We start from the raw sequence: 25960 nt of genomic DNA, 5'->3' as shown, positions 1-25960 counted from the left end.
CAAAGAGAAGTGGGAAAAGGGGCTAGAAGGAACAGATCCAGGGAGGTGGGCAGAGAGTCCCAAAAACTGGGGTGATGGATTGCCAGGACAAGGAGGGTAACAGCAAGATAGAGGCTCTTTGTTTGTTACAGTAACATAGAGAAGCAAGTATGAAATAAGCAAGTGTCCTGTATTTGAGGCCAACCAATAACTGTTAAACAGTTAAAAAAGAACTTAGACTGATTGAAATAGTCTGTTGATTTTCTGTGGAACACAGAATATTCTTGGAGACATGAGGTCACCCAATGATCCCATCCCAGGGACTAAGAAAGCTAGTATGGGATGATTCCCCTGGTCACTGACCCTACTGAGATTGGTCCTAGTCGTTCTCCAAGGTTGCAATTGTTTATCTTTAATAATTGAGTCAGCCTCACACAACTTCATCATCTACATAATTAAGCAAACTTAAGATAATTCACCTGTTCATTTTCTTAATAGTCTTTGAGTTCCTGAGTTATGTAATTGTAATATGATATGAATTGTCTAAAGTTAAAAATAAACTATCAAAATTTACCTTTTAAATTCTAATTATGAAATACATAATTTAAATGTGTCAAAATTATCTTTAAAAATAGTAAATGTAATATCTGGTCATCTACAGAGGCAGCTTGGCACAGTAGATCAAGTTCTGAGTTCAAAGTAGAGAAGTCATAGGTTCAACTATTTCTGATATACAGTGAATATATGAGCTTGAGCAAGTCATTTAACCTCAAGGTTCCTCAAGATTCTCCCTAGGACTTACCTACTAAGTCATAAGCTGGTTTTGATCTGTGTTAGTCTAGGAAATTCCCTTATCATCTAGTAAAAAACTCTTCATTCTACAGAGAGGCAATTTAGTATAATAACTTACCAAAGGCCACATTGCAAATTAGTGTCAAGCCTGGGACTAGAATACAAGCTTTTACTAGTTCCCAAGAGTTGTAAAAATTATTAATAGTTTAAAAGAATTTAGGTGTTTCAACAACTATAAGTGTTTAAACAATTAGAACTAATGGTTTTATAGCAGTTTGTAGGGGGAAAGTTCAAATTTAACATGTTTCCTTTTCCTTTTCTTTTTTTTAAGCTTCCACATGTTATTGTGAACTGTGTTGAGTGTTTTACCTCAAGGATACTGTTGGAGCAAATTTTAAACCAGTTGAATTGTCTCCATTATTCAGAAGATGAATATACCTCTCACATAGCCTGTGATTCATTTAATGATTTTGTTCGATTGTTTAAGAAAGTAACTCAAGAGCGGGGTGTGGATGATCAAACTGTGTATATTGTAAGTAGTTTTACTAAGTTCTTTCCTTTTATTTTTAAGATGAGCTATTCATTAAATACATTACTTCTTAGTGTTCCAGATTGATTTCAATGTATACTTCTATATGGATTTATCAGTTATATGTGTAAAGATAATTTAGGGTTGTGACCTAATCTAAATTTAATTTTTGGTCACCAGGGAATATCCCAAATAAAATACCCAAGTCAGCTGGAAATTTATGGTGATTTTAATTGATATAGAGGAAAGAAATTAAGGAGAAGTGAGAGGGAAAAGGTGTAGGATTTTCTCCCGCTTGGCCTGAACCAGAGGGAAGATTAGAGGCTTTCTCTAAGAGGATAGTGTTTGGAAGGTAAAGGAGAAAGTATCAGCCTAAACTCCAAGAGAACTCACCTAAGATGCCTGAACCTGAACTAGCTACTCAGCTTCTCCCAGTATAGCACTCACTGCCAAACCGGACAATAGCTGCAGCCATGCCAAGATACCCATCACGCTGCCGCCAGCCACCTCTCTGCCATCCAAGAGGCTGGAGAGAGGAAGTGACGCAAAATATATAGACAGTTTTACATCATTTTCCTGCGTCTCACCTGTACCAATGGTAGCTTAAGCTTGACTTAGGACAACTGTAAAAATTAAATTAGTTTCTCTACTAAAAGTATTATATTTTTATGAGGTTTATTAAAGATTATTAGAAATCAAGAAATAAAGAAAATACAAAATAAGAAACCATGTGCCTATGGCTGATTAGCCCATTCAAAGCTTACTTACTACGTCTTGCAAAGGCAGGAAGGAGAAGGGCAGAGCATAGAAGAGAGATAGGCATTACCACCAGTTAAATGCTAATTGTGATCTCGCCCAGGTGGAGACTCAGGTGAGATTATAGGGAATTCTGGGAAATACCAAGGACTTCTGGGGATTGAAGTCTAGGGTTCAAATCTCCATTTTTACACAGCCTAGGGTTCTGTCAGCTGTTTCTGATTTGTCATTTGCTAGCCCATGTCTGTCATAGGCCATCCTTCTAAATACTTAACCCTTAAGTCTGGTTGTAGACATTCCTGATTTTGTTAGACTAAGTAGGGTGGAGTAATTTAAAGTTCACATATGTACACTTCTCTATGAATCTCTCAATATTTCCAAATGTACAGACAAACCCTCTCCTATTCCTTAATTTCTTGTTATTTTCTATCCTCCCCTTCTATCCAGGCTTCTCTCTTGCTCTTACTCTCTCTTGCTCTCATTGTCTCTCGCTCTCACTGTCTCTTTTTGTCTCTCTCTCTCCTCACCTATGAAATGAAAGATTTTGACCTAATGGTATTTAGTCCACTTTTAGTTCTAAATCTGTTTCTGTGATCAAGAGATTTCTGGGTGTGTAACTAATAAAAATTTAATATTTTATTGCTTATAATAAATTTGACCCCTTTAACACAAATGATTATAGTCTGATACTAGTGAAACTTAAGTTACAAATTTAATCTCTGAAAGAGATTGATAGTCTTTTTTTTCCCTCATACTTACTGGCACTGGTTATATGGAAAATGGTTCTATCAGTCCAGTTGGTTTACATTACAGAAATGAGAAAACACACTTGTGATATTAAGTACTTTTTGAATGAATATTTTGCTGACAATATATGGATGGTATGTTCATATATGAAAAGCTACACTCATGCACATTAAAGCATGTATGTAGTAACATCTCATTTATCTGATATTTTTGAGATATGGATCCCTTAAATTTCCTTTCAAGATAAGTAAAACTTTTCTCTAAGCATAAAAATTGTTTTTAACTATTTTGATGGAAATATTTTTAAAATATATTGCTTAAGTAGAGGATACTGAATGTAATATGATTTCAATGACTTGGTATTGTCACCTTGAACATCCATCTTTGCCAGTATTTTTCATTTTTTCTTTATTCTTCTTTGTTTTTATTTTAAAATTTCCTCTAATATTCCCTTACCTCCCTGCTGGTTCTAAGATTCTGTGAGCTGAGGAACCAGATAACTTCCTTCCTTGTCCTTTCTCACTGTCTCATTTTGTGCTGCCTTGTGCACCCCCTCCCTCCCCCAGTGCTTTACCCCAGACAAGGGAGGAATAAACGCTCCCCTTGGCTACTGGCCAGAGGGGTAGGAGAAGTGAGGAATTTCCTCAGGCACATGGAGAGATGGAGAGGGACAGCTCTGCCCTGAGTTCCTCTAGCTTTCTAGTAAGGATCTCTGGCAGGTGATGGCATGGCAGGGAGGGTTCTGGGTGCCATTTTTGGCACACGTGCCATTGGTTTGTGTGATAGAGACATGGAGAGAGAGAGAGAGAGATTTGCCAGAGAACAGCCGTCATTGTAAGGAGAAACAGGTTACCCTCAGTTTACCTTCTCTATTTCAATCAGTAGTAGTTTTCTCTCAGTTTACCTTTCTCTACTTCAATTAGAAACAGTTTTCAGTCAGTTTACATCTTCTATTTCATTTGCCATCATGGGTCTAGTGACTCAAATTTGGATTGGAAGGAAATGAGGGATTTGGAAACTAGCCAACACTTAGTGGAAAAGAAGTTTATTTAACAAGAAGAGAAGAAGATTATAAGGATACAGAACTGGTTCAGGTGGACACACCCCTTTCATTTTTATGTGGAAGCTTTGAAGCAGATAGTTGTGGTGTCTTGAGGACAGTGGGTTTTCTTTAAGTCTAAGGGCCACTGACTTGAGGTTGGTCTGTTCCTGACACTTTCAATGGCTCAAACCATGGTCCCCTGGACCATTCAGTTCTTTGATCCTAGTAGATGTTTCTTCTCCCAAGCCCTCCAGGCTTTCTAGCCTCAGTGATTCTCTTCCATGTCCTTCTGTAAGTCCTTCATAAATGACCTTCATGGTTCTAAGGTCTTCATCTAATTTTTTAGTATCTTGAGATATTTTATTTTATTTTTTTTTCTTGGTGTTAAAACTTTTATTTTCCTAGGCTTCCAGGGCTTATACATGCATAAATTGGTGGAATAGAATGCAACTCAATTCTTTTAAGGATATAAAAGAAAGACAGTTTTATAAACATTTTAAGATACCTCAACAGTGTATTTTAGAGACCAAGGAGTAATTCAATTCCATTATTCAACTGATAGCTACATATTGTTATCAGACCATAAAAATGTTATTAAACTAACATTACGATTACAATGTCTGGACATATTAAAGATGTTATTTCTCCCTCCCTAAAATAAAAACAAAGTAAACTACAATGATTACTAGTTCTTGCTTGAATTGTCTAAGGTATCACAGTATTGATTTACTTAGAAGGGAAAAGAAACCTAAACTTCCCCTTAAACTGCATGTTCATGCCATACATTTTTTTAAAAAGTGATTTAACAGAAATAAAGAGAACATATCTGAAAATATACATCAGAGGGAATGAAGACATCAAGCATTTTCTCTCAACACCTTATACAAAATAACTTATTCAGACTAGTCTAGGAAACATTCTTTTGCTTCATGAATTGGAATGCTTTAGTCTTCTTCCATACGTGATGTGTCATCATCTCCTTAAAGAGGTGGCATTCCCTCAGTTATAGCTGCATTGATTTCTTCAGTTGTTGGATCATCTTCATCAATTCCAAGACCAAGTTTGATCATCCTGTAGATCCAATTGGCATGTGTTTGGTGATCTTCCAAGCTGAACCCAGAAGACAGCAGTGCAGTCTCATACAACAAGATAGCCAGATCCTTCACTGATTTATCTTGTCAGCCTCTGCCTTTTGCCTTAGAGTTTCAATAATGGAATGGTCAGGGTTTATCTACAACTGTTTGCTGCCATGTAACCCATTGTTGAGTTGTCACTTAGTGCCTGAACCTTCATAATTCTTTCCATATTTGCTGTCCAGCCATATGTGCTTGTGACAATGCAGCATGGGGAAGTAACCAATCGATTTGACACAACTACCTTTTCAACTTACTTTTCTAGGATATCTTTCATAATTTTGCAGAGGTTTTCAAACTTTGCCTTTTTCTCCTTCTGTTTCTTTTTTTCATTTTCATCTTCTGGGAGTTCCAAACCCTCTTTGGTAAGACACTAAAGTCTTGCCTCAAACTCCTTTAGCTGTTGCACACAGTATTACATCAATAGGTTCAATCATATATATTCTAAACCATGCTTCTGAAGACATTCAACAAATGCTAAATTAGCCACTTAGTCCTTGGTTTCACCAGTTATAATAGATAAACTTCTGGTTCTCCTTCATCCTTGTGCAATAGTCCTTAAGAGAAACCATCTCATCACCAGAAGCAGAAGTATAGTATCTCAGCAATTCTGAAAGTTTCTTTCAGTTCTGGGAGTTTTCGTGTATTCCAACCTTAATGTTTTTAGAAAACTGCTCATAAAACTTTTTATAATTCTCTTTATCCTCTGTCAGTTCAGTGAAGAGTTCCAAGCACTTTTTAACCAAGTTCTTCCTAATCACTTTCAGAATCTTGCTTTGCTGCAGCATTTCCTGTGAGATATTTAGAGGCAGATCTTCAGAGTCCACCACACCTCTAATGAAATTCAGATATTCAGTTATCATGATGAAAACCTTGCGCACATACAATTTGATGTTATTCTTTTTCTTTCTATTTTCAAATAAGTCAAAGGGGGCATGTCATGGTACAAAGAGAAGGGCTTGGAATTCCAACTGTCCTTCCCCTGAGAAGTGTTTCACAGCTAAATGATCTTCCTAGTCATTTGTCAAACTCTTATAGGATTCTCCATATTCCTCATTAGTATTATCATCAGGATTTCTGGTCCAAATTGGTTTGGTTTTGTTAAGCTCTTCCTGATCAATGTATTTTTCTTTAATTTTTTTTCTTGTCACCATCCTTCTTTTCTTCTTCATCAGAGCCAACATCTTCTATCTCTGGTTTATCCTTAGACTCTTTTTCTTTTTCCTTCTCCTGTTTCTCTTCTTTTTCTTCTGCTTCATCATCACTAATTTCTTTATCCCTTTTTTTTCCACAAAAAGTGTAATTGGATATCCAATAAATTGAGAGTGCTTCTTCACAATTTCCTTTATTCTTCTTTCCTCCAAGTACTCAGTTTGGTCCTCTTTCAGATGCACAATTACCTTTGTTCCCCGACCCATAGGTTCACCTATATCAGTCCTAACAGTGAATGATCCTCCTGCTGAAGACTCCCAGGCATACTACTCTTCATCGTTATGTTTAGTAATAACAGTCACTTTCTCAGCAACCAGATAGGCAGAGTAAAAACAACACCAAACTGACCAATCATGGAGATATCTGCACCAGCCTGTAATGCTTCCATAAAAGCCTTGGTTCCAGACTTTGCTATTGTACCAAGATTGTTGATCAAATCAGCTTTGGTCATTCCAATACCAGTATCCACAATGGTAGGGTGAGATCATCTTTGTTTGGAATAATACTAATGTTTAGCTCTTTCCCAGAATCTAGTTTACTTGGATCTTTCAAATGCTCATATCTGATTTTGTTCAAGACATCAGATGAATTTGAAATTAGCTCTCTCAAAAAGATCTCTTTATTAGAATAGAACATAATTAATTTTTAAAGACATCAATTGAGCAATTTCTGCCTGAAAGGCAAAAGTTTCCACTTCCTCTTCCTCCATAGGTTGGTCCTGTGCCTGTGTTACCTCAGGCATCTTGGCAGAGAGCGCAGTAACCCAAAGGCTTCTGCTGGCAGCAAGATAAAGAGCAAACTGGCCTCTTGAGATATTTTTAAGTAAATAAAGTAAATTGCAGCAAGATGAAATCTTGATTGTGCTGTGCTTCTGTCATAACTTAGCCCTTGGTGGAAATGTGGACTAAAGGTCTAAAGATAGTAAGAAGTATAGGATCAATTTCAACATCAGATGTTGAAAAGTCAGCTGTTTATATATGTTAAAATCTTATATTAAGTGACAAAGTCTTTATGAAAAATTAATTTGATAATGGATATTGAGTACATGTAAATAAAAGTGTGTAGAATCAATAGATTAAAAATCATACTGCTTTTCCTATACAGTGAATGAAGAAAACAAAAATAAACCAAAAATTCAAATGAAGAGTGTGGTTAATTTTTTTAAGTCCTTTAAAATAAGCATGTTAGTAAAATAAATAAGGTGAAAGTGGGGTAGCACAGAAAAAGAAAGAGAATTTGGAATGTTCTGATTTTGTTGGTTGAGGTGGCATAGACTAAATTTCTAGGCACATGATTTGCTCTTTTATTTGTATTAATTTATTTTGTTAGATATTTTGATAAGTGAAGTTTTTTTTTTACATGCTATTATTTTTTTCAATCATTTCAGTTGTGTCCAACTCTTTATAACACCCATTTAGGGTTTCTTTGGCAAAAAACTGGGTGATTTGCTATTTCTTCCAGTTTATTTTACAGATGAGGAAGCAGAGGCAAATAAGGTTAAGTGACTTGCCCATTTTCCCATAGCTAGTAAGTGTGTGAGGTCAGCTTTGAATTCAGGAAGTTAAACTGCCAGGTAGCCTGGCAGTTCTCTTGAGAATCAGTGTTGATCTATATTGGTAGAGGGAACACCTGGCATGTCACAGGGGTTACCAAAAACTCTCGAAAATACTGAGTGGGGCACTGGAATCCCAAAACTGAGGGAAAAGCAATCGTTGCCCTTAAGGAGTTTATATTTTATACTCAACTGGAATACACAAAATGTAAGCAGATATGGTGTGGGTGTGGTGTGTGCACACGTGGTATGTACACATGCTTTTATGTGCATACCTGTATATGCATGTACACAAATCAAATAGGGAGAAAACAGTAACTGAGGTCATATTCAGAAATATCTCTCTGGAGTAGGTGGTACCTGAGGTGGACAGGGTATGAATTCTAGGGATCTAGAAGAGTGTGCAAAAGAATAAATCTAGGACTTGGAATACTATTTGGAAAATAGAAAGCTGACCAGTTTGACTGAAACATAGCATTTGAAAAGAGGGGTGATGTGAAATGGGGGTGGGTGGGGTATTCAGAGAGGACTAGTGCTTTGGGTCTGAAGACTTGCCAAGCCCCTAAATCCAAATTATGTCAGTCAGAAGGCATCAGTGATATCATTTTAGTTGTTTTAAGTACCAGAGACAACAACCAATGTGAAATAATTCTGAAAAAGTAGATTGCAGGCAGTTCATGAAGAGCTATAAATGCTGAGTTGAGTTTTATCTTTTGTTCTGGTGGCAGTAGGGAGTCAAGATTCATGATTAGGGAGTAACATGATTAGACCTGTGCAGAGCCTGGGTTGGAATAGGATCTTCAAAGTGGAACTAGGTGTAAAAATTATTCTTTGAGAACCTGAGATTTAAATGAAAGGTTTTGAACCATAATGAAAAGGTCAGCTCAATATGCTACATATTGTCAGTTGATTAATTTGATTTTGACTCTGCCCACATTTTTTACTTTTTTTTAAGGTGCTGGATAAAGCAGAATATCTAAGAGAAATGGAAGCGAATCTACTGCCTGCGTTTCTTAGGTTACAAGAACTGGTAAGAGGAAGTAAAATAGAATTGGGCCTTATTTCAGGAAAGTTTTAGGTAAATATTTAATTTACAGAACAGGAAAATTGGTGTTATTACAAGAAGATTTGTTCCAGTTTCATTTGTGCTTATCCATATGTTTGAAGTACATGTTAGTTTTATCCAGAAATATATACTTATAGTATGGATTTATGTCTACTTAGAGCATTTTACTTTTTTTTAAAACTATTACCTTCTGTCTTAGAATGATTGCCATGTGTTGGTTTCAAGGCAGAGGAGTAGTAAGGGCTAGGCAATAGGGGTTAGGTGACTTGCCCAGGGTCACACAACTAGGAAGTATCTGAGGCCAGATTTGAATCCTGGCTCTCAATCCACTGAGCCACCCAACTGCACTGCATTTTGCTTTTAATTAACATATTGATATAAATTTTTCCCTTTTCCTTTTCTACCCTTGTTTCTGACAGCATTGATTTTCTATAACGCATGCAGTGCATGTTAAAAGAATGCAATATTTTATCACCTCGAAGCCTTAAATACTATCTTAGGAAGCAAAGATCTTACAATAATTGCAGCAGCTAGTTTGAAATAGTATTCTTGAGACACTTTGCTACATATGAAAATAGCACCATCAAAAGTGTGACAAATGGTTAAATAGAATATTCAAGCCATGGTTATTACACTGAGTTATCCAAATTAACTGAATGCCTTTCCTGGAAATCTGGAAATCCTGGAAAAAAGTGTTTCTATAGAGCTGGCTTAACCAGAAAATCCCAGAAAAGTACCTTGATCCCTCTATGAGTCAGTGTTCCCTTTATTTTTTTATGTTCATTTTTTGGAATGAATTTAACAATTACTTTTTTCATCTTAATTGAAGTTGTTATCATAGTATGTAGATATCTTTATATGTTATAAAGGTTTTTTGTTTGTTTGGGGTTTTGTTTTTGTTTTGTTTTTTGTTTTTGTTTTATTTTGGTGTTTCTAACCTGCCTTTTCTGTACCCTTTTACCCTTGAGGTTTGCCCAGTGATTTCCTGTTTTCTAAGCCTTTTGCTTTATAAAAATGATATATCATTTCCACTTTGACTAATTCTCATTCACATTGTGTTACCTCTTCAAGTTTTACTTGTATTTCCAAATATTTCAATCTAATTCTAGAATGATAGGTGTTTTCTGGTAAAGGAATTTCTAACTTTAACAGACAGGTGAAAGGAGGTTTTGGGGGTGAGATAAGACACTTGAGATAGATAGGAGAGGCATCTACTTAAGCTACAACATGAAAGGGAAAACAATCTTCACATCTGTTTAAGGTCTATATGTATAGTACTTTGTTTTACCTCTGACTGGGGACTTTTAAAAAATATTTTCTTTTTTTTCAATTACATGTAAAAACTATTTTTAACATTCATTTTTTTAAATTTGAGTTTTAAATGCTCTCTCTCCTTTCCTCCCCTACTTCCTCCCTAAGGTGGTAAGTAGTTTGATGTGATCTATACATATACAGCCATGTAAAACATATTTCCATTTTATTCATATTTAAAAGAAAATAGACAAAACAACAAGTAAAAAGTAAAGTAAAAAATAGTATGCTTTAATCTACACTCAGCCTCCATCAATCAGTTCTTTCTTTGATATCAGGTAGCATTTTTCAGCCTGAGTCCTTCTGAATTGTCTTGGATCTTTGAATATATGTGTATATCTTTGTGTAGTGACTGGGGACTCTTCTTTGCCTATGAAGTGTTCCTATGACTAAGGCTGGGCATATAGGTTAACCTACTATTTAACGTTTTTTAGAAGTTGGGGTTGATTTCAGAGAGATAGTAATTGACTTTATCCTTTTCACCTTCCCCCCTGCTCTAATTGTAAGGAGAAACTATACCCAGATGTCGGAATTCTTTTCTGACTGACTTTCTGTACAGGTAGATGTCTCATCATCATTGGCTCCCGGTAGTCTGAAAAACTTGGAATTTGATTTGCGTGATCACAGGTCTTCCTAACTGGCTGGCTTTTCCTTTTGCCCTTCTCAGGCTCAACACATTGTTCTTCCATTAGATTTCCAGATGCTAGGATCCTGACCCCATTATCATTAAATCTCCTTTCCAGTGTAGTTTCCCAGTACTTCTGTATTTTGTTGTTTATACTAGCCTTCTCTCTGTTGTCTCTTCATACCCACATTTAACAGATAGTCTGTCCACAGATTCACACTTCAAACATTGTGCTGTATTGAAGCTTTTGGCATCCAGGCAAGAAAGCAACTGGATACATTCTTTTAAAGACCTCTTAGATATTGTTGGATGACCAAAAGAAGTGCAGAACAAAGGACCCCCAGAATTGGGAGAATCAAATGAACAATAAGATACTAGAATTTACCTCTCTGTGACAACAAAGAAAATAACATTTTCCTAGGATTTTCTATAAAGCAAGAAAAATGTATTAAACTTGGGGACACCTCCATCCCCTAAATGAATCCTCTGCCATTCCTTTTTGTATAAATATTTTATCTTTGCTTTTCACATGAGACTACAAATAAAAATTTCAGTAATGATTAAATTCATTTTATACTGGATACTCTGCCAGGTGAATAGATGGTTGTTTTCCATTATAAATCATTTTTAGATAAGAAATATATTCTATTGCTCTTCTGAGATCCTGCCCCCCAATCTTTTTTTTTAATCTGATTTTAATAAGTCAGTATTTTTTTAAATCATTAATCATTTTAAAGTAGGAAAGTAGCTTTTTAGTTAGGACTGTTTTAGAATTCACAAATACCTTTCTTCTCTGGAAGAATAAATGTAGACTATTTTTTAAAGACACTGAGTTTCTAGACTATATAGAAAGGCATTTGGAAGTGATTATTTTTTCTTTATATGATGCAGCCAGTAGGCCCTCTGAAATTATTGTTAATTTGTTGAAATGTGTTCACCTTTTGTCTGCCAAGAGAATTTGTTTTTAAATAACGAAGATATTAAAATTAAAAGTCCTGGAATCCTTTGAAATGTTTACTTTTTTTTTACTTAATGTTCCTAAAGTTAGATGGACTGTAATTCTTATGTGTAATCTTCCTTTGTAATCTACCCAGTTTTTCTATTTTACTTTGAGAGGAAAAATTTTAGAAAGTAACACTTTTCATATTATTGGTAACTAGAACAATGATTTTAAAAAAATAATTAACTTTGTTATAGAAAGATGCAGGGACACATTTTTTCCCTGAGAACATTCTTATAAAAAGCCTTAATCTTAGTAAAGCAATGCATTTTCTTAATTTAGTGTAAAACAATACTTTTTGTGTAAGACCTTGTTTCATACAGAGTAACTGAATAACAATTAAAATAATGAGAGTTTTATAGAAATTCTGGATAATTATGAAAATTTGCAAATGTATGAGCTTCTTGATTAGAATGTCTAAATATAACTTATTAACATGCAAATACTTATATTAAGTTGGAAATTCAATAATTTTCTGAATGAAAAACCTAAATAGAATCACTATTCTGATTACAATTTCAGTGTACAAGGTCACCTTTTATTCCCTTTTCTTTTACAGACCAACAGAAATGTGACTGTTATCTTTCTCAGTCAAATTGTTTGGGAAAAGTTTCGACCAAATACTGGTTGTTTTGAACCATTCGTCATGTATTTCCCTGACTATAGCATAGGTAAATCCTCATTTTCTTTATTCCTTTCAGAAGTAAGTTTTTTAAATGGAAACATTTACAATTATCAATATTTGAGAAATAGCTATAACATGTTTGAATGGGGAGATAATTTTATAAGTAAACTCTTAAAGGTAAATGATACATCACCGTGGAATGTGGGAATCAAGTATAATGATCCTTGTATCACCATTTACATTTTGCCACAGGTGGAAAGTGTTTGTTTACTTTGCAAACATTTAAATGTCATTTTTTTAGTTTTTGAGAATCTTCTTTCTCTGCAGGTGTGACTTACAAAGAGTCTGATTTTTAGCTGAACAGTTCAGTAGATTAGTATTAGGGTCTGATCCATTATCAAAAATTTGAGTATATGTTTTAATAGTGATCGTGAATTTTTGCTGATTCATCTATATATTTTTTTACATATATCCTCCACACAGTTCTGAATTTTCAAAATGTTTAGTATGGGCTGTGGTCATGGAATTTAAGAAGCATTATGTGGCAAAAGAAAGACCCAATAGGTTTAAATCTCCCACTCTTATACCTCTTGTGGGCATGTATAACCTCTCTGGGCTTAAATTTCCCCAGTTATAAAATCTCACAGATGAGATCTAGGGCTCTTTCTAATTTTGGCCCCAGTACCTTGCTCTTCTTATCACATTGACCAACTGACCTAACCAGCTGCAGTTATTAATTTTAAAAATAAAATTTTAAAAATCTGTTTTCACAAGGAAAAAAACAGAAACTCATTTAAAAGAAAGGAATTCTATGCTTTATGGTAATTATTATTAAAATAATATGAATCTCTGCCTTCTTCCCCCCAGTACTGAAATAGACCAGGGAAAACAAGAGAATAAGAATTTGTATAGTGCCTACTCTGTGCCAGGAACTGTGCTAAGCCCTTTACAAATATTACCTCATTTAATCTTCAAAATAATCCTGGGAGGTAGGTGCTATTATGACCTCCATTTTATAGATGAGAAAACTGAGACAAAGATAAGTGACTTGCCCAAGGTCACATAGCTATTAAATGTCTGAAGCCATGTTTGAATTTAGATCTTCCTAATTCAAGTCCATTGCTCTTTCCAGTATACCACTTAGCTTTTCTTTTACTATACTCTCCCTGTCTCTCTCTATTTCTCTGACTCTGTCTCTCTCTCTCTTTTTCTGTCTCTGACTCTCCTCTCTCTGTCTGTCTCTCCTCTCTTCTCTCCTTGCCTCTCCCTGTCCATCTGCCTCTCTGTTTCTCTATCCTCTCCCTCCCTTCCTCCTCTCCCCTTCTTCCCCACCCCCGCTTGCTCCCCACTACCATAGCCCCATTTCATGGTTGCAGTTACCCTCTGTCATTCCAGGGGAAGGGAAGAAGGCCAAAAGGGGGCTGCCACCAGGGCCAGGATGTGGCTCAAGAGAGTATAGAGCAATGCGCAGGAAGCAGATGCGGCCAGAGAGAGTACAGTTAATGTGTTAAAGGTTAAAGGGAGCATTGTCTAAAGTGCTGTCCAGTGCTGCCTAATAAGCTACAATGTATTATTCCTTCATTTAATGTTGGTAATGTCTTACTGTGTGTTTAATCTGTCACCTAAACGTTACATGTATGTAAAAGAAAATCATGTCATCCATAGAGGGTTGGCAGATGTGCACTTATACCCTTGGTTTCCAGCTGTCTGGGGCAGGTCTTGTATCTCCTGAGTTTCTTAGGGAGATAAGATTTATTCCCTGAATTTTGAACTTCACAGGAAACTGCTGGCCTGGCTGTCAATGCTGCTCAGCAGTTCTAGGTTCTGTTTTTTATATGTTTGTGATGCCTGTGGAGCATCCATCCAGTTGGAATTGTTCGGCAGGTGGGTGGTGATCTAGAATTGGGGTTTAGGAAAGGAAACTCTGTGGGTGGTATGCAAAGACAATGGGACTGAAGAGATCTCTGAGAGAGACTATATAGAAAAAGGAGAATGGCTCCTAACAGTACTGGTAGAAACCTAAGGTTAAGGAGACACAGAAGATGATTCAGTAAAGAAGAGCGAGAAAGAGCTGTCAAACAGCTAATGACAGAACCAGGAGAGTGTAGTTTCACTAAAACCAAGAGAAGAGAAAGTATTTTTGAGAAGAGTCTTATTAATAGTATCAAAAAATGCAGAGATGTGAGGAATGATTAGGAGTGAGAAGGCCATAGCCAGAAAAAGGAAGTCTTTTGTTTCTAAATTTCTATCATCTAAGTTGGGAGCAGAGGAAAATACATGTTAAAAAGAAGAAGAAAATGTTTTCAAAAGAAGGGAGAGAAAGGTAAGGAATACAATCTTTGGAAATTGGTGGATCTATTTAGAATTTTAGAATTCTATTACATGAAAAAATTTTAAAGCAGATGACCAACATTTTTTGGTCATATAAGAATACCTAACATGATAGAATGCTCAACCTAAAGGTTCTTTAGATTTTTTTCAGTTAATATTTACTTTGCCAAGGCAAATAAGACTTTTGAGATCTACTTAGAAGCAATTCCTCATGGGTTTTTGCCATGCTTACCACTTAAACTATAGAACTAAAGTAGATTCACAACTCCCATTGCCCACAGACCCCTCATCATGGTTTCAAAATTTTATGTTGCTTTCCTATTCCAACTTACAATTCTTATAACTTTTCATGACTTTGTATATAGTTTCAAAGTTGTATAACAAAGTGTTATAAGATGCATGTGTTTGATATTTATGAATTACTAAGAACAAATTTATGTTTATGTACCAGGGCATCTTCAAAAGATTTTGTCCCATGATCATCCTCCAGAGTATTCAGCTGATTTCTATGCTGCCTACATTAATATTCTTCTTGGTGTTTTTTATACTGTCTGTAGAGACCTGAAAGAGCTCAGACATCTGGTGAGTGAACTTGTTTTTCTGTTTGTTTGTTTGTTTAGAATTACTTCTGTTTCCATATAAAATACTAAAAGTATAAGAGTCTATAAACTAAGCATTTATTCTCATATCATATTCTATTGGGTTAAATCTTTTGTTCTAAAACCTATGATCTAGAGGATATTAGTCAATCAGTATTGCTTAACTTTTATTTGCAAGATACTATGTAAGATGATGGAGATACCAAATATAAACGGTAATAGTCCTTTCTCAATGAGCTGCTTTCTTCCTTTTCTTAAACCTTTCTGCCCTAGTAAAACTCTTTGTTGAGGGATACCAATTCTTGTATTACTAATGACTTACTGTTGTAGTTTCCTTTGATATTTTGAAAGATCTGCTATCTTGATGTTCTGAGTACTCTCAACACCACTGAAAATTGGAATCCTTCAACTTCTCATCACATGCTTGTTTTTTTCCCCCTATACTTTATTATGAGAATTCTTTCCACAGAGAATCCACTAAACATGATAGATAACTTTCTCTTCTTTTAATATTTTAAAAGTGCTAATGTAAACTGTTGTTGTCTATTATTACTCTTGATTTATGTAATTAGCTCAACTTTTTTTCCCTGCCATTTTTGTCCTTAATATCTTTTACTATTTCTTACCTCCAAATTGTCATTGCTAATATGATTTCTCCTACTTAATTAATGTTTATATCCATCTGCATATTCATTCATCTTTCCATTGCCATTGTTATTGTTTGGTGTTTCATCAGCTGAAAGGTCAAAGCAAATGATAGTAACTAGTCAGTTCTTGACAATTAAGTTGTAGTCAGCTTAATGTTTACATTCAGTGCTCATCATATCCAGTATCTTTTAATTTGCTGTTCTGAAGAAAGTAGTCACAAAAATAAGAGGCTTTTCTGTAATCAAAAAGGTCTTGACAATTTCTACTCTTTAATTTCCATACTGTTTTTTAGTATAGTTTGAACTGACTTTGCAAGTTATCAAGTATCAAATTCTATTATAACCTAACTTCATGATCATTATAATCTTTTCTTCATCACACTCTTCTATTTCTATTTACCAGAACTGCGCTCAGTTGACAAACATGGTATGGCCAGAAGTCTATAACCACTAGAGAAATGTTCATAGGAAGATTGAAATTCAGGCTGGAAATGGGAATGTTACTGACATTTGAAGGATTGTCATTTGAGAGACTGCACTAGTTCTGCTTGTGTAGAATATAAAACTCAGGACCAAGTTATGGGAGTAGGCTTGAGGGGTAAGGACAGGGAAATAACAGATAATCAACTAACATAAGGAAGTACTAAAAATTATAGCTGTTCAGAATTAAGTTTAATATCTATGTGGATTCTCTATCTGTGGTGACTAAATGACTATTTACATTTTTAAATTTTATTTTGTTAAATATTCTCTAATTACATGTAATTACATTGCAATTAAATTAACTTTTAACATTAATTTTTAAAAATTTTGTTCCAAATTCTTTCACTCTCTTCCTTTTGTTCCTTCTTCCGCTTTGAGAAGGCAAACAATTTGATTTTGATTATATATGTGAGACCATGTAAAATATGTTTTCATATTAACCATGTTGCAAAAGAAATTTTTTTGTTATTCCAATTTTTTATTTTTTTATTTATTTTTTCTGGATCAAAATCTTTTTAAATTATTTTTTTTGAATTTTTTTTTAGTTCGGAAAATGTTATTTAATTAATTTAGAACATTTTCCCATGGTCACATGATTTGTGTTCTTTCCCTCCCATCCTTCCTTCCCCCATTCCTATAGCCGATATGCAATTCCACTGGATTTTAAATGTCATTGATCAAAGACCTATTTCCATATTATTGATATTTGTACTAGGGCGATTGTTTATAGAGTCTATATCCCCCATGTAATCAAACAGTTGTTAAAAAAAGAAATTTTTAAAAACTACTTCTCTATCTGCATTTAGAGTTCATCAATTTTCTCTCTGGAGATTGACAGCATTTGTCATTATGGGTCCTTCGAAATTGTATTGGGTCATTGTCTTAATCAGAGCAGCTAAGGTTTTAATAGTTGATCATCCTTATTACAATATTGTTATTACTATTTTCAATCTTTTCCTGGTTCTGTTCACTTCACTCTGCATGAGTTCATATAAATCTTCCCAGCTATCATTAAAACCTAATATTATTCTATCACAATTATGCCACAACTTGTTCAGCCAGTCCCCAACTGATGGGCATTCCCTCAATTTCCACTTTTTGGTCACCACTAAAAGGAACTGCTATAAATACTTTGTACTAATAGTTTCTTTTCTCTTTTCTTTCATTTCTTTGTAATACACACCTAGTAATGATATTACTCAGTCAATACCAAAGGTTATGCATAATTAAAAAACCCTTTGGGTATAGTCCCAAATTGTTCTCCAGGTTGAGTAGACCAATTTTCCCACATCCCTTCTAGTATTTGTCATTTTCCTTTTCTTTCATGTTAACCAATCTGATAGGTATGAAGTAGTATCCCAGAGTTGGTTAAATTTGCATTTCTCTAAAACAGTAGGGATTTAGAGCACTGAGAGTAGGGATTTGGAACACTATTTCATGTGACTGTTAATAACATTGATTTCATTGTCATAAAACTGTTCCTGTCCTTTAACTAACAACTGTACAGTGGCTCTTATTTTTTAATAAATTTGAATCAGTTTCCTATAAATTTGAGAAATGAAACTTTTACCTGAGAAATTGTTCTGCAATTTTTTTCTAGTTTCCTATTTTCCTTCTAACTTTATCTACATTAGTTGTGTGTACAAAAGGTTTTTAATTCATGTAATCAAACTAAAATCCATTAATACCTGTAATTCCCTTTATCTTTTGTTTGATGATAACTCTTCAATTATCTGTAGATTTTTCCACATTCCTTTAATTTACTTATGATATCATCCTTTCTGTTTAAATCATTTATCTATTTTCACTTTGTCTTGATATATGATGACATATTGGTCTATGCCAAGTTTCAGTGAAACAGTTTTTAAATTTTCCTAACAATTTTTGTCAAATGTCAACTTCCTTCCCCCAAAGCTTGAATCTTTGGACTGATCAAAAAAAGATAACTATGGGCATTTACTACTGTGTATTATGTACCTGAGGTCCAGAGTATGATAGTGTGCAAGGCCAGAAGTCAGGAAGATGCATCTTTTTTAGTTCAAATTTAGCCTCATAGTCTTAATAGCTGTGTTACCCTGGTGCAGATCCTCATCTGTAAAATCAACTGGAGAAAGAATTAGCAAACCACTCTAGTATCTTTGCCAAGAAAATCCCAAATGAAATCACAGAAAGTTAGACACAACTGAAACAACCAAACAGTAAGTTGTGTACCTACCCTGTTCCACTCTTTATCATTTCTTTTCCAGTATCAGATTACTTCAGTGATTACTATTTTGTAAAATAGTTTCAAATTGGGAACTGCCAGGCTACCTTCCTTCTATTGATTTCATTGATTCCCCTGATTTTATTGACCTTTTGTTCTTCCATATCAATTTTTACTATTTTTTTTAGGTCTACCAGTCTTCCTCCCTTCTCATAGGGCAGCCATCTTCTTTGCCTATCCATTTTTTTAAACATCATTCCAATATAATCCACTAATTCCTGCACCCTCTTTTTTATGTAGAGTCCCTCTCATTGCCCTAATAATGGTTAAGTTCTTATAATGTTCAATAATTAGGTTTCAAGAGACCAAAAATTCCTTGTTTAACTTAAAATGAAAAAAAAATGTGTTTAGCAATTAAATATATTCCCATACATGAAACAAAATATTTAAGACTAGTTAATTAGTGGCATATGTAAATTATATGCCATATATGTAATTTTTCAACTAAGAAGGGAATTATTTTAAAAATCATCAGTTACTATTTGCATTCTATCAATTCTTTATTAATGAATCCATTTCTTGGACCTAAAGATAAAAAAGGCTAGGCATAGTTGCTCTAGAAAAATTCTCTGAAGGAAAAATTCATTTAAGATGGTTTTTTTTACCATAATCAGATACTTGAAAATTTTTTAGTCTGGATGTTTTATTGAGGGACAGTGAGAGAAATAAATTTTGTATATGTTTCATTTTGTTTCTCTTCAGTGCTAGTTCATTGTATTCTTTTAGTTATACATTTGACTGTTGAATGTATCCCTATTGGTCCTTATATTCATAGTACCTGGCATGTTGTATGCAATTAATAAAGGATTATTGGTTGATTATTTATTATTATTTCATTATCTCAACATCAAATTTTTGGGGAGCAAATAAGCATTTGTATAGATAGTTGACATCTGACTAAAGAAATTTTAAAATTCATCTGCTATTAATAAAAACCATGTTAATTAATGGTTTAATTAGCCATTGATTAACTACAACTAGTTTGAAAAACTGAGGATTATACTACTCTAATTAACTATAAAATTGTTCAGTATTTAGTTCTCGGAAGGACTGTTTTATAAATCATTGTTTCAAAGGACTAGATAATTTCTCTAGTCTAAGTACTTGCTTTCCCTGAAAGTACTTAGTGTATAGCCAAGGAACAATCTACTAGAAGAATTTGGCCCATTAAAATTTTATTTGAGAACTTTAAAAAATTTTATTTCAGTTAATGAATTTTCTTCATCTCAATTTGTTGTAAGAAAGTAGTAAATAACTTACCTTAAAAATAAATTTGTCCTCATATTGTAGCTATATGGAAATAATTTTTTTTCTTTTTTCATATAGGCAGCTCTTAACTTTTCTAAATATTGTGAACCTGTGGTAAAAGGAGAAGGTAAGTATTCTTGTAATTTCTATGTAATTGTTCTTTTGTGTAGCTGTTTTCTAGGATTTATATTGCTAAAATTTGAGGTTTTATTGTGTGTGTGTTTGTGTGTATGTTTTTCCTCAATGTAGCTAATGAGCGTGATACGCGTAAATTGTGGAGAAATATTGAACCTCATCTGAAGAAAGCCATGCAGACTGTTTATCTCAGGGAGATATCAAGGTAAGTTTCCCTTTTTGACCAAATTCTAGGGAAATATTCAGTATGTATGATCAGGATACTTAATTTATTATGCTAAAATGTGGTTCTTATTCTTCATTTTTATATTAGAGAAAGCTAATATTTGTAGCCGAGTGTAAAGATCTGCAAATCATTGTAAATTTATTTTTTCTGGGTTAAAAATTAACATGTTTTATTTTGAAGAAAACTATTCCCTAACTTATTAGATAGGAATGTGATATTCAGAAGAATTAGAATATTCTTCAACTAGCTTTCTTTCTTATACTATTTAAATATTTTTATTTTATATTAAGAAGCAAACCACAGTGTCCAAATAAATCAAGAAGAAAAGTACATGTTGTATTAAAAAATGAATATGTGCTCTTGAGCTCCTAGCTAGTAAAAATCATAATTAAGAACTTTATCATTTTTTATCTCAAAAAATTTTTCTCAAATGCTTTTCTTTCACCAAAAAAACTGGTAAAAATTTTTAAATGTGTAAGTTTTGTGATATACAATACTTACAAATATTTCTTTATATCTCAAGTGTAAGAGAAAAGTGATTCTTTTAATTGGGGAAATAGCTCAGAAATGTTATATGAAATGTGTATTCTGTTCTTTGACCATTACATTGGTTTTAATAACTTACTTTAAACTTATTTAATATAATCTAATGATTACATGAATGAGTTGTTAACTCATCAGATCCACTAATAGAATTTCAAATCTTTTAAGATGATTTCAGAGAATAAAATAAGGTAAGCCAAATTGAAAAATTAGATGAAAATCTTTTTGCATTTCAAATGTAACCTAATGAAGTTTGGGGATGAAAAAGTTTCATTTGTAATGATATATGAGATATACCTGTTTTCTCAATAAATGTAACTCAATGATTTACCTGAAGAAATAGTTTTAAAACTCCTCATTGGGAAACCAAAGAAATTATTGATGATGTAGCTTTATTGATAGTTTCATTGTCTTGATTTTAAAAAATAAGATGATTTTAGTGGAAATTATCTCTATGCTATTATATAGCCAAAGTGTATATATAGCCTTTCTCAAGAGGACATATAAAATGTTGTTTTTGATTAATTTAATTTAATTAATTAATGTATAATCTGAGTGTCTGTGGTGTTTTGTGACTTTGCTCTCCAGACTAAATTGGCATGGTAATTTTTGTCCTAAAACTGAAAATGTACATTCTGAGTTTATCTAATGATTGTGATTTTTTTAGCCATTTGCAGTGAAGTCATATTACTTGAGATTTTATCTCAGTAAATACAAAGTTTCTCTTGTCCTCTTTACTTTCAATCACATTGATCATGATGTACAGCTTTTTGGGAGTTCTACTGTTGTTTGTTTTTTTTTTTTTCATTTCTCCAGCCCTATAACATTCTGTTAAAATAAACAAGATTTCAGGGTCAATAAAACGGCTTGAGTCTAAGATCTCATCAGTAATAAGCTTGTTCAGCTGCAAACTGTTGATGAAATTGTTCAAGAAGCTATGTGGCACCTGAATCCTGTAAATCCTGTATTTATAGTGGTATAGAAACTTTAGTGAGAACCATTACTAACAACCATCTTTCTTCCTAGTCATGCTAATTATTTATCACTATCTCATTTATCTTTTTCTCTAAAACATCTTATTTTCTACCAATATTTTCATGTTTATTCCTTTCCATGGAATATTTCCTTCCCTGGCTATAATGCTGGTTTATAGAGCCATGCTGAACTCCTTCCTATTTTCAAGTCCTGTAGCTTAAAGGGTACTTTTGCCTTCTATCAATCCAGTACTCTTTGCATCACTTTAGCCCAAAAGAAGTCAGTCACCAATTTTCTTTCCCTGCCTTTAGGGTTGCCTTACCTCTAGCCCCTTCCACTGTGCTTCCCTAGGTGGAGTATTTCTAGAACCACCTCAAAAATGGTTGGCTCTCCTACATTAGTATTTGTCATAAAAGAGATATCCATATTTCTATATCTTCAGAGGCCCCAAGAGTCTCATTTGATTATCATACCAATCCTGTGACATAATAGGACAGGTATATTTTTTCAGATGAAGAAATTGAGGCTCAAAGTTAAACTGAATGACCCATGATTACTTACATTGCTTATAAGTAGCTTATGAATTGGAGATAATTATTTGAACTCAAGAGACAAAAATATAACAATAATAATGGACAACTTCAAAAATATATTATGAGGTTAAGGAAAGTAAAGAAATTATATAAACTCATTAAATTGGCAACAGCTGCATAGAAAAAACTGAATCAATTACTTAGAATATTTACAAAAATTGATAACAGCATGAGGAGCATTGCATTAATTCAAAAAGGTAGAAATTTAGATATACTATATTTTTAAACAACAGTAAAATTATAATTAAATAATTACATTTGTTTTAATTAACATAAGAAAAATATATAAACCAATATGGAAACAGGAAAACATTATGTTAAAATTTGAATTAAAGAAGACAAATCCAGAATATTTAAGATAATGAGAGAAATAATATCACCATCTGTTGGAGGTAGTTAAGGCAGTTCTTAGAAGTAAATTTATATGTCTGAGTTGCCTGTATTAATAAGGAAAATAGGGGGGTGGGGAATGAATTAGGCTTCCACATAAAGACAGTTGAAAAGTAGCAAAGCTATAATTTAAAAAGACATGATAAAACTAAGCACAAAACTTAAGGATTTGCAGAGCAATTAAATTAATAAATAAAACCAGAAGCTACCTTTCTAAAAAGACCAGTAAAGTTAACAAACCAGTAGCAAAATTAATCAAAAAGAGAAAATGCAGATTAGTAAACTTTTAAATATAAAAAGGAGAAATAATACAAAAACTAATACCAAAGTTAATTCTCTCCATGCATATATTATTCAGACTGATAGAATGGGAAAAATAAAACTTGGAGAAAGAAATTAATTACCTTTTTTGAAAAGGAGGGAAAATCCCTCTTCACACAAGTATCCACTTTCACTGCAATATCAGAAAAAATTGTATTAGAGGATCATAGATCTTGAGCTGGAATAGATGTTTCCTCAGGCCATCAAGTTCAATTCTCTCTTTTTTACTCATTTTTTTTTAAATAACAAATTTTCATGTGAGTTGTCCAAAGTTACAGGATCCATATTGTCTCCCTCCCTTCTTCCCTCTCTCTTCTCAGAGCTGACAAATCAATCTGGGTTATACAACCAAAATCCCAAATCATATATCCAAATAAATAAGTAATAAATCTCATGTTTTCATTTTCAGTTGTACTCCAGCAGTTCTTTCTCTAGCAGTTGATAGCATTCTTTATCATAATCCCCTCAGAATTGTCCTGGATCATTGCATTGCTTTTAGTAGCAAAGCCTTATCACATTTGATCATTCTACAATATTGTAGTTAATTGTGTACTGTGTTTTACTGGATCTTCTTATTTCACTCTGTATCATTACATGTAAGTCTTTCCATCTCTTTCTGAAATCATCCTGTTCATCATTCCTTTGAGCACAATAGTATTCCATCACCATCTTATACCACAATTTGTTCAGCCATTCCCCAATTGATGGACATCCCTTTAGTTTCCAATTCTTTGCCACAACAAAAAGAGCAGCTATAAATATTTTTGTACAAACCAGCCCTTTCCCATTCCTCCTTTTTACATGAGGAAAATAATAAACTGTCTTTTTTTACTCTTGCCTTTAGGACTCCAGGCTTTGTTTATTTAAGTGAGTAGGGCATTCATGCTCGTTTTTATCTCACACACCATGAAACCTAGGCAAGTAAATTAACCCAGGTGGATTCTAACCCAATTCAAGGCACTATGACCATAAAAGTGTTACTTTAACATACTTAAGAAATAAGGGAGCAACTGGGTTGTTTATTGCCTTTAAACCAGGGACCTTTTGTCTTTTATCCATCTCTGTCCCAGGCTTGTTCTGGAGTCTTTTAGATAAAGTAAACAAAAGGTCCTTGAAATTTAAATCAGAGCAGTCCTCCACCACCAATACTTTGAGAATTACACACTTTTATTTCACTCAATGGGAAGTAAATGGTAGAAGGAGGACTTGGTACCAAGGACCTTTGACTCAAAATTCAGTGCTTTTTCCATTGCATCATGTTGCCTCCCTCCTACTCTGGAAACAAAGGGTTCAACATGTTATTTGCAGTTGACTTGATAGAGGCAGCATTATGTAGTGCATTGTTGTTAATCACAAACAGAAATGTATCCCTGTGGATCACAAGACTTAGAAATTGCAAATTTACATCCTCTATATTTTATTAAATTTTCATTAATGTTATTAGATATTTACTAATTGTATTTTAATTTGGCTTGGCCATAGTTGGGCTTCAAGTTTGACACCTCTGATATAGTGGATAGAATGCTGAGCTTGGAATTAAGAAGACCTACATTAGAAACCCCCCCCCCCCCCCTCAGACTTTTGCTATCCATGTGACCCTAAGAAAATCACATAAGATAGAAATAATAATGATTTATTGTGTTATCTTAGGACCTCATTTTATGTGACCTCATCATATGAGAATTCAGTTCTATATAATTATCAATGGAAGAAAATAAAGGCAGAAAAATACATAAAATTAAAAAACTTGCACTAAAAATATTCTGTTCTCCCAATCAGCATAAAATCTCCCAGCAATACACCCAATCATGCTCATTTTGCTGTAAGAAACATTAGTGTAAGTCATTAAATTGTTTTCTGATAAGCCTAAGAAAAGTCATAAAGTGTCTATTTAGTTCCATATAAGAAATATTTATTAAATAATAGGGTTTGCCATCATCTAATTTAACTTATGAGAAGAATCTTGGAACATTGGTCACATAAAATGAGGTCTTTGTATCATGAAGATTAAATGATGATATTTTGTAAACACTTTGCATACTTTAAAGTGCCATATAAATGTAAGTTGTTCATAATAATAATAATATTTTAAATGCCTTTAAAAAAGTGGTTTGAGGCAGGATTCTTTTGAATATTCTTTTGTTGTCTTTTGAGAGCGAAATTTTTTTTATGTAAATACTGGTGAAGAAGCTGATTAAATATCCTTAGTGCCTAGCATAATTCCTTGAATATGTTTTTTTTTAAATGTCAAATTGAATTAATATAAATTATGAATCAAAAGCAAGGTTTGACTATAAAGTACTAAGATCATTTTTATATGCAGATTATGAACTGGTTATAATACCATATTGATTTTTAAATATATTGATTTCATACCCCTGTAATACTCCATAAATTTATAATTTTAAGGAAATTATTTTCAGATATATTGAACTAATTTATTATGTTCTTTTCTTGAACTTTTAGTTCACAATGGGAAAAATTACAGCAAGATGACACAGAAATGGGACAACTAAAAGGTATCAAAAGCATTAAAATAGGTTATCAGCTATGTTTATTATTAAGTTCAAATGTTATTATTAAGGAAGTGTGTGTAGTATAATGGTTAATAGATTTTCCTGCTATTAAGGTACTTCCATGAATTATTTGAGAAAAGATTCCATCTATGAAATTCTGTTCTCCTTCATTTTGATTCCCTGGCTCAAACTACTGACTACCAGGCTTTGGGGGCCTGGTTTTGATGCATTCTTCACTGACACATGATCCATGTGTTGATACTGCCCAGTGGGAAAGTTATAGAGAGCAGAAAGAGGTCACAAGCATTTATTAAGCACTTA

The 25960-nt window shown here is 33.5% G+C and overlaps 1 protein-coding gene and 1 pseudogene across 1 annotated transcript in view; one reads left to right on the top strand and one right to left on the bottom strand.

Annotated features, from left to right (window-relative positions):
• ORC5 (origin recognition complex subunit 5) overlaps nucleotides 1-25960 on the top strand; it is an 88877-nt gene that overhangs the window by 4756 nt on the left and 58161 nt on the right. The window contains exons 3-9 of the mRNA XM_001371395.5: nucleotides 1103-1303; nucleotides 8698-8772; nucleotides 12304-12415; nucleotides 15152-15282; nucleotides 20019-20067; nucleotides 20190-20280; nucleotides 25590-25642. Coding sequence (XP_001371432.1) covers nucleotides 1103-1303; nucleotides 8698-8772; nucleotides 12304-12415; nucleotides 15152-15282; nucleotides 20019-20067; nucleotides 20190-20280; nucleotides 25590-25642 — 712 coding nt within the window. The remainder of the gene's footprint in view (nucleotides 1-1102; nucleotides 1304-8697; nucleotides 8773-12303; nucleotides 12416-15151; nucleotides 15283-20018; nucleotides 20068-20189; nucleotides 20281-25589; nucleotides 25643-25960) is intronic.
• LOC103106862 (heat shock protein HSP 90-alpha-like) lies at nucleotides 4444-6987 on the bottom strand (annotated as a pseudogene).

Source organism: Monodelphis domestica, chromosome 5, assembly GCF_027887165.1.
Source record: "Monodelphis domestica isolate mMonDom1 chromosome 5, mMonDom1.pri, whole genome shotgun sequence".
Classification (NCBI taxonomy): domain Eukaryota; kingdom Metazoa; phylum Chordata; class Mammalia; order Didelphimorphia; family Didelphidae; genus Monodelphis; species Monodelphis domestica.
This window is presented reverse-complemented; position numbering and strand designations above follow the sequence as displayed.